Source organism: Oratosquilla oratoria, chromosome 12 (assembly GCF_046742065.1).
Source record: "Oratosquilla oratoria isolate Oo_2021 chromosome 12, ASM4674206v1, whole genome shotgun sequence".
NCBI lineage: Eukaryota > Metazoa > Arthropoda > Malacostraca > Stomatopoda > Squillidae > Oratosquilla > Oratosquilla oratoria.
Genome location: NC_134788.1, coordinates 8,397,318 through 8,415,969, shown reverse-complemented (window position 1 = coordinate 8,415,969; position 18,652 = coordinate 8,397,318). Strand labels below are relative to the sequence as shown.

At 39.6% G+C, this 18,652-nt stretch overlaps 1 protein-coding gene across 1 annotated transcript in view; it reads right to left on the bottom strand.

Moving 5' to 3' along the window:
- Positions 1–374: 374 nt before the first annotated feature.
- Positions 375–18,652, bottom strand: part of LOC143030175 (uncharacterized) — a 21,643-nt gene continuing 3,365 nt past the window's right edge. The window contains exons 2-4 of the mRNA XM_076193338.1: positions 1,878–2,395; positions 859–1,235; positions 375–486 (exon numbers count right to left, since the gene is read on the bottom strand). Of these exons, the coding sequence (XP_076049453.1) occupies positions 375–486; positions 859–1,235; positions 1,878–2,395 (1,007 nt within the window). The remainder of the gene's footprint in view (positions 487–858; positions 1,236–1,877; positions 2,396–18,652) is intronic.

Here is an 18,652-nt window from a genome sequence, read left to right as displayed (position 1 = left end):
AAAAAGTGATCTGATATTTCCCCACTCTCTCCCCTTTGAACATGTACATCCTACTATACTCTTGGTTATCACTATAAAGTCCATTAATGCTCTATCTGCCACACATCCATCCACCACCCTCTCCCATGTGTACTTATGCTTGACTTTCTTCCTAAACACTATATTTGCTATCAACTCCCTAGACACATCTCCACCATCAACTCTCCACTATGATTTTTTCCTGGCACTTCATATTTCCCAAATACTCCATCTAATGGTTCATTTCCTACCCTAGCATTAGGGTCTCCCAATACAACTATATTGACATTTCTCCCTAATACCTCTATACAGGTAAAACAAAGGGAACACCATGCTGGACTCTAAGTGTGTAGGCATCACTTGCGTATGCCTTTCTGCTGGTTTGATCCAAGCCGTTGGAAGAGTGTGATCTTTTCATCATACAAATCATACAGGAATGGCTTCTCTCCAACGTCTATCCTCATATACCTTGTGAGAGAAGTTTTATGTGAAAAACCAGAATCAAAGAGGTCACACTGGAAAGGCTTCTCTCCTGTGGCAGTCTTCATCTGCTGTGTGGGATAACACTTTTGTGAAAAAGCAAAGTTACACAGGTCACACTAGAAAACCTCTCCTGTGTGGCTCTTCATATGCTCTGCGAGATAATTCTTTTTTGAGAAAGCTGCATTGCACAGGTCACATTGGAAAGGCGTCTCTCCTACATGGGTTTTCATATGCTTTGTCAGATCACCCCTTCTTGAAAAAGCAGAATTGCACAGGTCACATTGGAAAGGCTTCTCTCCTGTGTGGATCCTCATATGCTTTGTGAGAGAACCCTTTTGTGAGAAAGCAGAATCACACAGGTCACACTGGAAAGGCTTCTCTCCTGTGTGGGTCCTCATATGATTTGTGAGATCACCCTTTCTTGAGAAAGCAGAATCACACAGGTCACACTGGAAAGGCTTCTCTCCTGTGTGGGTCCTCATATGTCTTGTAAGATGACCCTTTAGTGAGAAAGCAGAATCACACAGGTCACACTGGAAAGGCTTCTCTCCTGTGTGGGTCCTCATATGCTTTGTAAGATTACCCTTTAGTGAGAAAGCAGAATCACACAGGTCACACTGGAAAGGCTTCTCTCCTGTGTGGGTCCTCATATGCTTTGTAAGAACACCCTTTAGTGAGAAAGCAGAATCACACAGGTCACATTGGAAAGGCTTCTCTCCTGTGTGGGTCCTCATATGCTTTGTAAGAGAACCCTTTAGTGAGAAAGCAGAATCACACAGGTCACATTGGAAAGGCTTCTCTCCTGTGTGGGTCCTCATATGCTTTGTAAGAGAACCCTTTAGTGAGAAAGCAGAATCACACAGGTCACACTGGAAAGGCTTCTCTCCTGTGTGGGTCCTCATACAATTTGTAAGAGAACCCTTTTGTGAGAAAGCAGAATCACACAGGTCACAATGGAAAGGCTTCTCTCTTGTGTGGGTCCTCATATGAATTGTGATATGACCCTTTCTTGAGAAAGCAGAATCACACAGGTCACATTGGACAGGCTTCTCTCCTGTGTGGGTCCTCATATGACTTGTAAGAGAACCCTTTCTTGAGAAAGCAGAATCACACAGGTCACACTGGAAAGGCTTCTCTCCTGTGTGGGTCCTCATATGCTTTGTAAGAGAACCCTTTAGTGAGAAAGCAGAATCACACAGGTCACACTGGAAAGGCTTCTCTCCTGTGTGGGTCCTCATATGCTTTGTAAGATTACCCTTTAGTGAGAAAGCAGAATCACACAGGTCACACTGGAAAGGCTTCTCTCCTGTGTGGGTCCTCATATGCTTTGTAAGAGAACCCTTTTGTGAGAAAGCAGAATCACACAGGTCACACTGGAAAGGCTTCTCTCCTGTGTGGGTCCTCATATGAATTGAGAGATCACCCTTTCTTGAGAAAGCAGAATCACACAGGTCACACTGGAAAGGCTTCTCTCCTGTGTGGGTCCTCATATGAATTGTAAGAGAACCCTTTCTTGAGAAAGCAGAATCACACAGGTCACATTGGAAAGGTTTCTCTCCTGTATGGGTCCTCATATGCTTTGTAAGATTACCCTTTAGTGAGAAAGCAGAATCACACAGGTCACACTGGAAAGGCTTCTCTCCTGTGTGGGTCCTCATATGCTTTGTAAGATTACTCTTTAGTGAGAAAGCAGAATCACACAGGTCACACTGGAAAGGCTTCTCTCCTGTGTGGGTCCTCATATGCTTTGTAAGATTACCCTTTTGTGAGAAAGCAGAATCACACAGGTCACACTGGAAAGGCTTCTCTCCTGTGTGGGTCCTCATATGCTTTGTGAGAACATCCTTTTGTGAGAAAGCAGAATCACACAGGTCACACTGGAAAGGCTTCTCTCCTGTGTGGGTCCTCATATGCTTTGTAAGATTACTCTTTAGTGAGAAAGCAGAATCACACAGGTCACACTGGAAAGGCTTCTCTCCTGTGTGGGTCCTCATATGCTTTGTAAGATTACTCTTTAGTGAGAAAGCAGAATCACACAGGTTACACTGGAAATACTTCTCTCTTCTGTGGGTCATCATGTGATATCTAAAACAAATCATGATATAGCTGTGCTATGGATGTCACACCTGACCCTCTTCATTACATGACACCTATGGATTCTATGGATAGCTCTTCCAAAGGAATGGTGGTAGTTACCCTCCTCCTGGAAAATATGTAATCATAAGATTGTCATCTAACTCTTTGAAATTGTGTAATATACTGTAATAAGATTGTGAGTGTTGTGTACACAAACCATTTAATATTCGAGTCCCTTTGTACCTAAACAGACCCCTTGTACTTACCATAATGTAACATGAAATATAAATACTAACAGATATAGTGCTATTATATATTGCATTCTACCTTTACATTAGAAATATGCTGAAAACCATCCAATAGCTACATGCATACTCACCCCACCACAACTGGAATGACTAAAATTTTGCTCTGGCTTTTTCATCATGTCATGAGATTTGGAAGTGGGAAACAGCCCAGATGGCAAAAGCAGTCATATCTTAACATAATTCCACAACATTCCATGTTTGGGCTCACAAGACCAGAGTCTAAATATGACAAACCCTAGGAGGGCTTATTCAGTTCATCTCATCTGACCCAAATTTGTGATGCAAGTCACATCCTTTCAGATAAACTGGTAAGTGGTGTACCTGTGTTATTATTTCTAAATAACATAATAAATGAAATTGTAGAGGAAATTTCCATATTTTTTCTTGTCACATTAAGTAAAATACCTGTTTGTCTAATAAAAAAATATATATATTGGATATACCTACTAAAACAATCTCAACAATCATTATGTAATCAGGAAGGAACTGGTATTAAAGGTTCAATCCCAGTAAATGTGGAAATAGCAAGAGGACAATTTATAATATCAGAATTAGTGCTTTCACACATTCAACCTACAGGTCCTTTAAACACAGGCATTACATACACAATCTCGGTCATCTTCCAGGAAGCCTGAGACTCCCTTACCAGTTGTGACACTTGTGTGATGATATATATATATATATATATATATATATATACATATACCAAAGGCTTTTTCCCCTTTACAAGGAAGGTAGCCAAAAAAACGAAGACATAGAATCCACTCCCACCCATTCCATCCCCACATACTCCACTCCCATCCACCACCCTCCTCCCCTCTTATCTTGGCTCCTCAGTAACCCCTGCATCTTGCCCACTGCCCTTGGTCAGAAGTAGTGTCACAAGACATAGCATTTCCTCATTAAAATGGTGATCCCCCCTCTTCATCCCCTCATTAAGAAATGGAAAAGATGGCTTAGAAATCCCTTCAGGATATATAGATTTATTTTTCACACACACTCCCTCACCCCCATCTCCCACCCATTCCCTTTCATGTATTACAGCATCATCCATACACAACCATTCTCCATTCACCCAAATCTTCTGTCTTCTCCTGTCCTTCCTCAACAGACATTCCCCTCTTTCCCAATGCCCCTTTTACCCCATCCATCCATCTCATCCTTGATCATCCCCACATGTCAACTCCTACCTCTGCCTTCCACAGGTGTTTTATAATCTTTCTTCACTCATTCTGTCCTTGTGTCCAAACCATCCCAATACTCTTTCATCAACCCTATCTCCCAAATCCCTTTCCCTCCCCGTTCTTCTCCTCACCTCCTCATTTCTTACTCTATCCTGCCTAGTAACCCCTATCATGCTTCTCAGGCACCTCATCTCAAACAGGGTTGCGGCGTTGGAGTCAAAGTCGGAGAGAGTTGGAGGTTTTAGCTGGAGTCTGAGTCAGATTTCTAAGAGCACTAGGAGTCGGAGTCGGAATTTTTTATCCGACTCCAACTCCTTCAGTCCAATAAAATCATTTTTTAACATGGTTTCCCCTGTTTGGTTTTACCAGTTGCACAATTTAACAGTTTTTGTATGGTATTGCTTTTATTTTTGGAGGCAATAGTGAGTGTGTGCAGTGTATATGTACACTAAGTGGTCTCTCCAGATGGAAACAAAAGACAATCCATCAATAATAAAAAAAAAAGAAAAAAGAAAAAAGAAAATATACAATACTGACAAGCTATCATTGTCAGTCTGGGCAAAAGTGTTTGTGGTCATGTATTTGTAGTTGTTTCCTGTAAGGAGGGGGACGGGTGGTCCCCCTCCTCCCCCTCCACCTACCACCCACCCCTCCCTGATAACCTCTCCCAGTTCCTTCCCTGTTGGCTTATATGTGCTCAGAGTGTGTGTCATGTCTGTACTTGAAAAAGCTGTAACAAGCGAAACGTAGTACTAATAAAGGTTTCGATCTCACAAGGTGTTTATTCTCACAGAATGAAACTATATATATAATGTATATATATATATATATACATATATATATGTACATATATATACATATATATATATATATATATATATATATATATATATATACATATATATATATATACATATATATATGTACATATATATACATATATATATAATATATAGTACTATACTGCAATGCTTCTACTTCAACATAGAAAAACATCAATTCATGCTGCCACCAAGTGACGGCATTGTGTGCTACTAGTACTAACTAATGTAAACAAATAACAGATTCTGCCCGAAGCAGTGTCTCCCAATGAATTTTATTTTTCTTCATTTTGGTAGTTTTATCACATTTTCCTTTAGTGGAAATATGCTAGATTATGATAAAGCTACTTCAGAATATGAAAATCATACGTTTCTCAAAGAAATTTAGTGGTTTGAAATATACAAAGAAACAGGCTACTGATCATGGTTACTAGTGAATACGATAGGCCTACAAGTGAAGCAATGAAAAATAGAAATCAGAGTAAAGAAAATCACGAACCATTTTAATCTAATTTAAAACTGATTATGTTATAAAGACAATTGCAAATTAGGCCTAAGTGTACCAGATATTTATGCTTTAACCCATAACCATAATTCTATCTATCTATATACAAAAGGCTTTTTCCCCCTTATCAGGGAGGTAGCCAAGTCAAAAGGCATAAACCCACTCCCACCCATCATCCCTTCCACACTCACATCTTAGCTCCTCGTGGACGACGGGTCATCCCTGCATCCCGCCCACCACCCTGGGTCAGAAGCAATGCAGGACACAGCACATCCACAGCAAGGCCGCTTCACTTAATTGGCGCCCCCCCCCCTCTCCGTCCCCTCACATAAAAAATGGAGGACGGGGAGAAGTCACTTCGGGCTGCGCCAAAGTATCATTCACACTTTCCCACTCCCCAACCCTCCCCATCCTCCCATCCCTTCCCTTTCTTTTCATCACAGTATCATCTATACACAGCCCTTTTCCACTCATCCGTATCTTCTGCCACCTCCCTTCCCTGCTCCACAGACATTCCCCTTTTGCTCAACGCCCGTCACCCCATCCATCCATCTCATCCTCGGTCGTCCTCTCAAATTCACTTCCTCCATCTCTGCCTTCTATACCCCTTTCACCAGTCTTTCTTCATCTATTCTTTCCATGTGTCCAAACTATCCTAATAATCTTTCATCAGCCCTCACAGCCAACTCCTTTTCAACACGACACCCATGTACACACAAACACAAAGGATTACAAAGGCGGAGCATGCCGACAGGAGACCTTTTGGTCCATATCTAGGTCGGATGAAAAAAAATCATAATAATGATAAAATAATGATAGAAAAAACTATAATAATGTATGCAACAAACAAAATACATAGATAAATGCATAAGTATAGTTGAATAACAAGCAAACAGGTAAACAGTAAATAATGATAAATTGATACATAACTAATAATAGATGAAAATCAAACAGACAAATGATAACAAAACAAAAACAAATAATATAAAATAAATCATAATCATTACAGCATCTTGCTTAGGTGTTTATCTAAATGAGTCTTAAAGCTTCGAACTGAACTACATTGTGCAGGAAGTTTATTCCATTCATTAACCACACGGTTGGCAAAGTTGTTTCTACCTACTTCCAAATTGAATCTATTTCCGGATAGTTTGAGACCATCGTTTCTTGTCTGATTCTCATTCAATGTGAAAATTTGGTCCCTTTTAATGTTGTCAATTCCCTTTAGAATCTTAAAGACCTGTATCAAGTCACCTCTGAGTCTACGCTTTTTTATGGAAAAAAGATTCATATGTTTTAGTCGATTTTCGTATGATTTATTTTTGATATTTGGAATCCGTTTTGTGGCTCGCCGTTGTACTTTTTCCAGTCTGTCAATGTCTTTAATGAGATTCGGTGAACATACAGAAACAGCATATTCCAAATGTGGACAAACTAACGATTCATATAGCTTGTTAATGAGTGATGGACTTTTGAAATCAAAAGATCGCGCAATCAGTCCTAGAATCTTATTTGCTCTCTCAGAGGCTGAAATACACTGCTTGGATGATTTGAGGTCGTTACTGATAATTACGCCGAGATCTTTTTCACTATCCACTTTCACCATCCACATACGCACACACACACACACACACACACACACACACACACACACACACACACACACACACACACACACACACACACACACACACACACACACACACACACACACACACACACACACGACACACACACACACTCGACACCTACACGCACACACACATACACGCGCGCGCGTACACATGGACCCTTGCACTATTGGTATAGAGGCGACCGACACAGGGACCCAGAGGCGCACAAATTTCATCTTGAGACACACAGGAAGAGGAAGACTCAGACTCTGATGGGATCCACTTCTGGTCTTACTCTCATATGTATGTATGGGTGGATGTACATGTGTACGCATACACACACACACACATATGTACATATGTATGTATGTGTGCGTGTGTACGTATGTGTGTGTGTGTGATTCACCATAGTCTTGGATCACATGTTGGACTCGTGATCGACAGCTCATATATGACCGATCTATGGGTAACACTGACCTTACAGGTGTGTGTGTGTGTGTGTGTGTGTGTGTGTGTGTGTGTGTGTGTGTGTGTGTGTGTGTGTGTGTGTGTGTGTGTGTGTGTGTGTGTGTGTGTGTGTGTGCGTGTGTGTGCATGCATATGTGTATGTATGTATGCATGTACGTATGAATGCATGTATATATGTATGTATGAATGCATGTATATATGTATGTATGCATGAATGTATGAACGCATGTATACATGTAGGTGTGTATGTATGCATGCGTGTATGCATGAATGTGTGTATATATGTACGTGCGTATGTATGTGTGTGTTTGTGTGTATATGTGTACGTGTGTGTGTTTGTGTGTGTGTATACGTGTACGAGTATGTATGTGTGTGTAATGATAATGAAAACGATGGAGATGGAACCCATTTTGACACTGGTGGCTGCAGAAAAAAGAAAATAAATGGTTAGTGGGTTTTCTATATACACTAGTAATGAAGTTGTCGGAAGTAGAATCGACCAGCACATCCAGGAAGGGGAGTAGACCATTGTTGTTCATTTCAGTGGAAAAAGTTAAGCCTGAAATTTCCTGAAGTCGGCACCGTATATTTTCTAACAATTCAACAGAATGGGTGCTGACAAAGATGTCATCTACATATCTACAGTAAATATGTGGTTTTAACTCTCCGTCCTGGAAGGCTGATCTTTCTACCGCAGACATGAAGGCTTCAGCGAAGAGGACACCTAACGGTGATCCCATCGCTACCCCATCTTGCTGCACGTAAAGGTTTCCCTCTGGGCACCTGAATGGAACTTCTGTGGTGCAGGTGACCAGTAATTCTTTTAAAGTGGACTCAGGGATACGGGGGGGTGGGATGTCATCATTATGATACACATATTCAAGGATCAGGAGACTACAACTACTCGAAGCCTTTCACATTAAGGACAAAACTCCGGTCATTAACATTCAATGCAATGTAATCTCCTCTATTCCTTTATTTAGAAATAAAAATCCCCCCTCTCCCTCTACCCCTTTTCTATCTCTCCCTCCACCTCCTCCCCCACCCTCGGTGACCGCACCCGCCTAACCCTCCCCCCTAACCCCCCCAACCCCTTACCCTTGACCTCTGAGGTCCTTATTGTCTGTTCCTCCCCCCCCCCTTGGTCTGACCTGATCTTAGGTATATATACTTCTGTCATCCCCAGCTCTGTCACACCCTTCCTTCTCTTTAAATACGTAAGTCTCCGTATTTATTTTTATAAATTTGTCACCTTTACTGTTACCATGTAATTTTTTGTTATTTCAGTTGTGTCTTGATATTGTCTAGTACCTTTATTGTCACCATGTAATTTTTTTTATTTCAGTTATATCTTGTTATTGTCTAGTACCTTTACTGTTACCATGTAATTTTTGTTATTTCAGTTATATCTTGATAATGTCTTGTTTAAGACGAAACGTTGATATCAAATAAGAACAAATGGAACTGAACAACTACAACAATGCTGTCGTTTTTAACTCCACGTGTATATATATATATATATATATACATATATATATATGTATGTATATGAACATACAGTACATATGCAGGAGGTGCCAAAATACGAGTGTGGAGGGGATAGAATAGGTGGGAGTGGTTTCTCTTCAATTTTCTTTTAGCTACCTCCCATGTAAGGGGAAAAAGCCTTTCGTATATGAAAGTATATATATATATATATATATATATATATATATATATATATATATATATATATATATATACATATATATATATATGTATATATATATATATACACACTTATATGTACATTTAAGTACATGTATATATATGTATATATATATAAAAATATGTATATATAAACATATATATACATATATATAACATATATATATGTATATATACATATACATATATGTATAAATACATATATATATACATATATATATACATTTACATATGTATATATATATACATACATATATACATGTATATATACATATATATATATATATGTACATATATATGTATATATACATATATGTAAATATATATATATATGTATATATATGTAATGTATGTGTATATATTCATATATATATATATATAGATATATATATATATATATACATATGTATATATATATATTTATATATATCATATATACATATATATATTAATTTCCCACGCACACATACGTCCAATATACTCTATCATGGCGGAGATGGGTTGAATGCGATATTTCTTGTAGGTATATGAAATTCGAGCATACAAATATAAGAAAGTCGTACTCAATTTATATCTCTCTAGATGGCGTGTTAGTTTACGTCAATGTAACTTTGTTACGGGTTAGCTGGATTCGAATCCTCGGCTCGTCTACGTTTCAATTTCCAACGGATGTCTCCTTCGAGCAATTCTCAGTCTCGTTTGCGATAGTATGGAATTGAAAGTGATATGTTGTTGAAAAAGACATTAATTGATCACTGGGGACCATTCAGTGTATATATATATGTATATAAATATATATATAATTATATATATATATATGCACAAGTATCACAAAACACACATGACTACAATGTTATGCTGATTACCACAGGGAAAAAGAAAAGTTCTTGAAATCCGAGCGCTTTCGTGATATTTGTTCACATCTTCAAGGATTACAATAGAATCCTTGAATCCTTGAATCCTATTGTAATCCTTGAAGATGTGAACAAATATCACGAAAGCGCTCGGATTTCAAGAACTTTTCTTTTCCCTGTGGTTATCAGCATATATATATATATATATATATATATATATATATATATATGTATATATACATATTTATATATATATAATATATGTATATATACATATGTATAGATATATATATATATATGTATGTATATATATACTTATATATATAATATATATGTATATATATACATATATATATATATATATATATATAATATCTTCATGTATATATATATATATATATATATATATATATATATTCATAATACATTCATACATACATATATTCTTGCAGGCAGACGAGGTTAAATGCTATTGAAGATTCATTTTTGATTATCTTCTTGCGTATAGTCCTCTATACGACGAATAGTTGACTTATCATTTTCTGTAAGTCTGTTTAGGAGATCTCTTATATTGGCCGACGTTTCGGAACTCTCTTGTTCCATCTTCCAGGGCGATATGATGTGTCAAGTTTTCTGTGTAGGTTATATATGGGATGTACGGATCATGGACACTGTGTCGAGGAAAAGTTGGATGCTCATTGGTGGATGGTAGCCAATGAGCGTGCGTTGTTTTCACTCGCGGGGGGGGTGGTCTCTCCCAGTGGGCGAAGCGATGGGGTTCGTTGGTCGCTTAGCACTTAGTCTTTTGCTAGATGGCAAGACCCGTAGGTCTTCCACCTGGATGTTGATTGATGGCTGCTTTGCTTGAATGTAGAGTGCTTCAAGGAGTAGCAACCTTCGTGGATCTCTTTCTCTGTCAATGATTGTTGTGTTGTGGTCCAGATCTTTTCTTGTTAGTGGTCTGTTGAGTTTGGTAGTATGGTGGGACTTTATGGATCCGTTACTCAAATGGCATGTCAGGCGTCTTGTAAGCTTAGTGGTTGTCATACCAATGTAAGAATGAGGTCCACACTCCTCACTATTGCAGCTATATTGGTATACAACATGGTCTTCTTGTAACTCTGTTTTCGTTGTGTTGGGGCGATTACGTATCATTAGTTGGGATGTCTTCTTTGTCTTGTAATATATGATGATCTGGATGTGTTTTGCTGGGTCGGTGGGTAGTACATTCTTGTGAATAATGTCCTTTATGATCTTCTCGTCTGCTTTGTGTTCTGTGGACATATGGCTTTTGTAGTAGATTTTTATAGGTTTCTTTTCGCTTGTGGTGTTTCTGTCTTCGTCGGAAATAGCGAGTGCCCGAAGCGCTACCTACAATCCACCATCGGCGCTTACGTTAGAAGGGCCCTCTCGCATTGCTCCACCTGGACACAAACCCACCAAGAACTGGAGAGAATCACACAAGTACTTATCAACAATGGATACGCAAACTCAGATGTATCACAAGCAATACAAACACATTTAAACAAATGGTACACCGACGAAGACAGAAACACCACAAGCGAAAAGAAACCTATAAAAATCTACTACAAAAGCCATATGTCCACAGAACACAAAGCAGACGAGAAGATCATAAAGGACATTATTCACAAGGATGTACTACCCACCGACCCAGCAAAACACATCCAGATCATCATATATTACAAGACAAAGAAGACATCCCAACTAATGATACGTAATCGCCCCAACACAACGAAAACAGAGTTACAAGAAGACCATGTTGTATACCAATATAGCTGCAATAGTGAGGAGTGTGGACCTCATTCTTACATTGGTATGACAACCACTAAGCTTACAAGACGCCTGACATGCCATTTGAGTAACGGATCCATAAAGTCCCACCATACTACCAAACTCAACAGACCACTAACAAGAAAAGATCTGGACCACAACACAACAATCATTGACAGAGAAAGAGATCCACGAAGGTTGCTACTCCTTGAAGCACTCTACATTCAAGCAAAGCAGCCATCAATCAACATCCAGGTGGAAGACCTACGGGTCTTGCCATCTAGCAAAAGACTAAGTGCTAAGCGACCAACGAACCCCATCGCTTCGCCCACTGGGAGAGACCACCCCCCCCGCGAGTGAAAACAACGCACGCTCATTGGCTACCATCCACCAATGAGCATCCAACTTTTCCTCGACACAGTGTCCATGATCCGTACATCCCATATATAACCTACACAGAAAACTTGACACATCATATGGCACATTAACCAATATCAAGAAACGTAACCTCCCTTATAAAAAAAAAAAAAAAAAAAAAAAAAAAAAAAAAAAAAAAAAAAAAAAAAAAAAAAAAAAAAAAAACTATAAATATATATATATATATGTATACTTCAACCGGGAGCAGGTATGACACAACTTAATCGTAACTTCAACTTTAATTAAATGAATACCTAACTATTACTATTACTTAACTAATATTCACGGCACAAAGCCTATAGAGAATCACACCTGCTCCCAACTCTTATAAACTCTTATGAATATTATCATTATTATGTGCACAATGAAGGAAAGACTCATATTAATCACTGAAATAACATCAAATGATAAGAACACTATTTAAACTCTAAGTCAAAACTAAATGTACAACAGAAATGAGTCCCTCCTTCATATCAAATTATATGATTAGCTAGATAGGGAAAATATTTTATTTTAGAATAGATAGGGTGACCATACACATAATTACACCATGCAAGTGGGTCCGCCCCACACTATTACACTTCACTTCTTTCACTTTCTAATCTTTACCTTCACCTTTCACCCCCGGGCGCCCCCCTCTCTTGCTCCCACACTTCTTACTTACCTATCCTTAATTATTATTATTATTATTACACATCATATCGCCCTGGAAGATGGAACAAGAGAGTTCCGAAACGTCGGCCAATATAAGAGATCTCCTAAACAGACTTACAGAAAATGATAAGTCAACTATTCGTCGCATAGAGACTATACGCAAGAAGATAATCAAAAATGAATCGTCAATAGCATTTAACCTCGTCTGCCTGCAAGAAAATATCCTACCTGGCTACACAAAAATAAAACATATATATATATACATATATATATATAGATATATATATATATATACATATATATATATATATATTTATACATATATACATATATATACATACATATATATGTATATATACATATGTAAATATATATATATATATATATATATACACATATGTATATATGTATATATATACAGTGTATATATATACATATATATATATATATATAAATGTGTGTGTGTGTGTGTGTGTGTGTGTGTGTGTGTGTGTGTGTGTGTTTGTGTATGTGTGTGTATGTGTGTATATATACATACATACATACATACATATACCAAGGCTTTTCCCCCTTACAAGGGAGGTAGCCAAAAAAGGAAAAGGCATAAAATCATTCCCACCCATTCCATCCCTGAAAACACTCCACACCTCTCCACCCTCCCTCTCATCTTAGCACCTCCTAGATGATGGGTCATCCCTGCACCTTGTCCACTGCCCTGGGTCAGAAGTAGTGTCACAAGACACAGCACATCCACAGCAAGGCCGCTTCATTAAATCCGTCCCCCCATATAAAGGAGAAGACGGGGAGAAATCCCTTCGGGCTGCGTCAAAATTTTGCTCACACACACTACCGCACCCCCCCTCCCCCCGGCCCGTCCACCGCATGCATCACAACATCGTCCAAATACAACCATTCTCGATTAACCCCTGGCATCTGTACTCTACCGTACTTCCTCAACATACATTCCCCTCTTCCCAAAAGCCCCCTTCACCTCATCCATCCATCTCATCATATATAATATATATATATATATATATATATATATATATATTTATTTATACATATATATATATATATATATTATGGGAAAGGTGGAGGGGGAAACACGGGTCTTTATCTGATTATCGAGTTTATTCCTGACCGGTTTCGCTTACAATAGCTTCTTCAGAGGAGTGTTACTCTGGGTCGAAGTTGGCGGTGTATATAGTGAGTCAGGCCCACGTTCCCTCCTTGCGGAGTGGTTGGTGGCTGGTTCCAGTACATGTCAAACAGCATCGGTACAATATAATACAATAATAGTAATATAATAATAATACAACACAACACGATCTATGATACAATATACAATATAAAATATAATATACAATATAATATACCAAATCATATCATGGTATATCACATTATAATACATACATATACCAAGGCTTTTTTCCCCTTCCAAGGGAGGTAGCCAAAAAGGGAAAGGCATAAAAACACTCCCACCCATTTCATCCCTAAATACACTCCACACCCCACCCACCCATCCTCTCATCTGAGCACCTCCAGGATGACGGGTCATCCCAGAACCCTGCCCACCGCCCTGGGTCAGAATCAGTGTCGCAAGAAACAGTACAACCACAGCAAGGCCGCTTCATTTAATCGGCGACCCCCCCTCTCCGTCCCCCTTTGCATATAAGGCGAGGACGGGGAGAAATCCCTTCGGGCTGCGTCAAAATTTACTCACACATACTACCCCGCCCCACGTCCCCGCCCCTTCCACCACAATCAGTCACAACATAATCCATATACAACCATTCTCCACTCACCTCTGTCTTCCGTCCTCTCCCTTCCTTCCTCAACAGACATTCCCCTCTTCCCCAAAGCCCCCTTCACCCCATCCATCCACCTCATCCTAGGACGTCCCCTCATGTTCACTCCCTCCACATCTGCCTTCCATACCTCTTTTACTAGTCTTTCTTCACTCATTCTTTCCATGTGTCCAAACCATCCTAATATTCTTTCATCAACTATCTCTCCTCAAATCCTTTTCTCACCTGTTCTCCTCATATCTCCTAACTTCTCACTCTCAGTAACACCTCACCACTCAGACTCATCACAAACTTCTCCTCTTCTTCTCTTTTTCTCGTTTCTGCCCCATACAGTGCTGTTGGCACAATCACTCCTTCATACAGTCTCCTCTTCGCATCCATTCCCATTATAACATTATAATACAACATAATAATTAGCATCGATACATAATCAATAATAAGAATAAATATACGAGTTTTGAAAAATGGAAATATATATATGAAAATAAATGTCACCGTGATATTTTGTCACCGTGTTATGTCTGAGTTGTCCTGGGCGTCTTTTAGCTGCATACTCCGCCGTGCATTCCGTCCACTCCACTTCTCCCACCTCCCGGCCCGTGCTGTGTCCGGCAGTCATGTGTAATGTTTCAACTGTTCCAGTATGACACCTCAAACAGCATCGGTATAACATATGATAATAATAATAATAATAGTGATAATAATAATAATAATAATAATAATAATAATAATAATAATAATAATAATAATAATAATAATAATAATAATAATAATAATAATAATAATACATACATACATATACCAAGGCTTTTTCCCCCTTCCAAGGGAGGTAGCCAAAAAGGGAAAGGCATAAAAACACTCCCACCCATTTCATCCCTAAATACACTCCACACCCCTCCCACCCCTCCTCTCATCTGAGCACCTCCTGGATGACGGGTCATCCCTGCACCCTGCCCACCGCCCTGGGTCAGAAGCAGTGTCGCAAGACACAGTACATCCACAGCAAGGCCGCTTCATTTAATCGGCGACCCCCCCTCTCCGTCCCCTTTTGCATATAAGGCGAGGACGGGGAGAAATCCCTTCGGGCTGCGTCAAAATTTACTCACACATACTACCCCACCCCCCACCACCCCGCCCATTCCTCCTCATGCAGTCACAACATCATCCATATACAACCATTCTCCACTCACCTCTGTCTTCCGTCCTCTCCCTTCCTTCCTCAACAGACATTCCCCTCTTCCCCAAAGCCCCCTTCACCCCATCCATCCACCTCATCCTAGGACGTCCCCTCATGTTCACTCCCTCCACATCTGCCTTCCATACCTCTTTTACTAGTCTTTCTTCACTCATTCTTTCCATGTGTCCAAACCATCCTAATATTCTTTCATCAACCCTATCTCCCAAATCCTTTTTTATCCCTGTTCTCCTCCTCACCTCCTCATTTCTCACTCTATCCAGCCTAGTAACCCCCACCATACTTCTCAGACACCTCATCTCAAACACATTCAAACTCCTTCTCTCTTCTTCTCTTATGTTCCACGTTTCTGCCCCATACAGTGCTGTTGGCACAATCACTCCTTCATACAGTCTCCTCTTCGCATCCATTCCCAAATGTCTATTCCTCATTACACTCTTTAAACCACCAAGGCATTTACTCGCTTCTCTCAATCTACATTCTACCTCCACCTTCACTCCACCTTTTCCTGCTACACTTGCACCCAAGTATCTAAAACTATCCACTTCCTCCAGTCGCTCTCCCTTAATGTTCACTTCCAGTCTACTGCCACTTTCACCCCTTGTACATCTCATCACCTTACTTTTACCCACATTTATCTTTAGCTTTCTTCTATCACATACTCTCCCAAACTCTGCCACCAACTTCCTCAATCCCTCCTCCGACCCTGCCACAAGCGCAGTGTCGTCCGCAAACAACAGCTGGCTCACCTCCCACTTTTCTCCATTTTCTTTAACCATCTCCAATCCCTGACTCACTACCCTAGCATTCACCTCTCGCACCACTCCATCCATGTATAAGTTGAACAGCCAGGGCGACATAACGCATCCTTGACGAAGTCCCACCTTTACTTCAAACCACTCACTCTCTCCATTTCTAATCCTAACACATGCTCTACTACTCTCATAAAAACTCTTGACAGCTCCCAGAAGCTTTCCTCCTATCCCATAAATCTGCATAACCTCCCACAGTGCCTTTCTGTCTACCCTATCATAAGCTTTTTCCAGATCCATAAAAGCCCAAAAAACATCCTTCCCCTTTCCTATAGCTTTCTCACATATCTGTCTTACCACAAAGATCTGATCTACACAACCTCTACCTGTCCTAAATCCACACTGTTCCTCACCAATTACTCCTTCTGTTCCTCTCCTAATCCTCTCAATTAAGATCCTCCCATAAGCCTTCCCTACTACACTCAACAGGCTAATCCCTCTGAAATTACTACATTCACACTTGTCCCCTTTTCCCTTGTAAAGAGGAACTGTACAGGCACTACTCCAGTCCTCCGGTACTCTACCCTCTCTCCAGCAAACATTAAATAACCTCACCAACCAGTCCACCATCACTGAACCTCCCTTTTTCAGACATTCTGCATGACATCCATCCAGACCAGGTGCCTTACCTGCTTTCATCATCTTAACAACTGCCTTCACCTCATCCTTCCTTATTTCTCCTCCATTCTCCTCACTCATCACTCTCATTTTCTTCGCATTTCCCACTGCAGCTATCTTTCCTTCCCTATCTTCCTTCACATTCAGCAACTCCCTAAAATATTCTGCCCATCTTCCCCTCACTGCCATCTCTTCCATTATCATCTCTCCATCTGTACCTTTTACCTTTTCTTCCCTACTTGATTCGCCTCCTCTTCCTCTCTTAATTTCTTTCCAAAACATCTTTTTATTACTTTCAAAATTTTCTGTCATACTCCTACCCCATTTCACATCTGCTCTCCTCTTTGCCTTCTTTACCTTTTGCTTTACTTCTCTTTTCTTTTCTTTGTACGTCTCATATGACTCCCCTGTCCTCTTTTGTAACCAATCTGTGAAAGCTCGCTTCTTCTCTTCTACAACCTTCTTTGTTTCCTCATCCCACCATTCACTACCCTTTCTTCTATTTCCCCCTGTCCTTCTTGTTCCACACACCATCCTTGCACACTTTAAGACTCCCTCCTTGAACCATCCCCATTCCTCCTCCTCCACACCCATCTCTGTTCTATCCTTTACTCCCTCCCATTCCTCCTTCAGCTTCTTTTCGTACTCCTTCTCCTTTTCCTTTTCATTCAAGGAGTTCACTCTAAGAACCTCCCTACCTTTTGTCCCTTTCCTCCTTCTCCATCTATCCTCCACTCTCAGCTTACCTTCCACCAAAAAATGATCTGATATTCCCCCACCCTCTCCCCTTAGCACATGTACATCCTTAACTCTTCCTATCATAATCCTATTTACCACTACATAATCCATTAGCGCTCTATCTACCACCCTTCCCTCCACCACCCTCTCCCATGTGTACTTATGCTTGACTTTCTTCCGAAACACTGTATTTGCTATCATCAACTCTCTTTCTAGACACATTTCCACCATCAACTCTCCACTACGATTCTTTCCTGGAACTCCACACTTCCCAACCACTCCATCGATTGGACCATCTCCCACCCTAGCATTAAGGTCTCCCAGTACTATTACATTGACATTTCTTCCTAAACCCTCTATGCACTCATTTAAATCTATCCAAAAGGCCTCCCTTTCTTCCATGCTCTTCTCACTGCCAGGCCCATATGCACTTACAAAGACCCACATCTAATAATAATAATAATAATAATAATAATAATAATAATAATAATAATAATAATAATAATAATAATAATAATAATAATAATAATAATAATAATAATAATAATAATAATAATAATAATAATAATAATAATAATAATA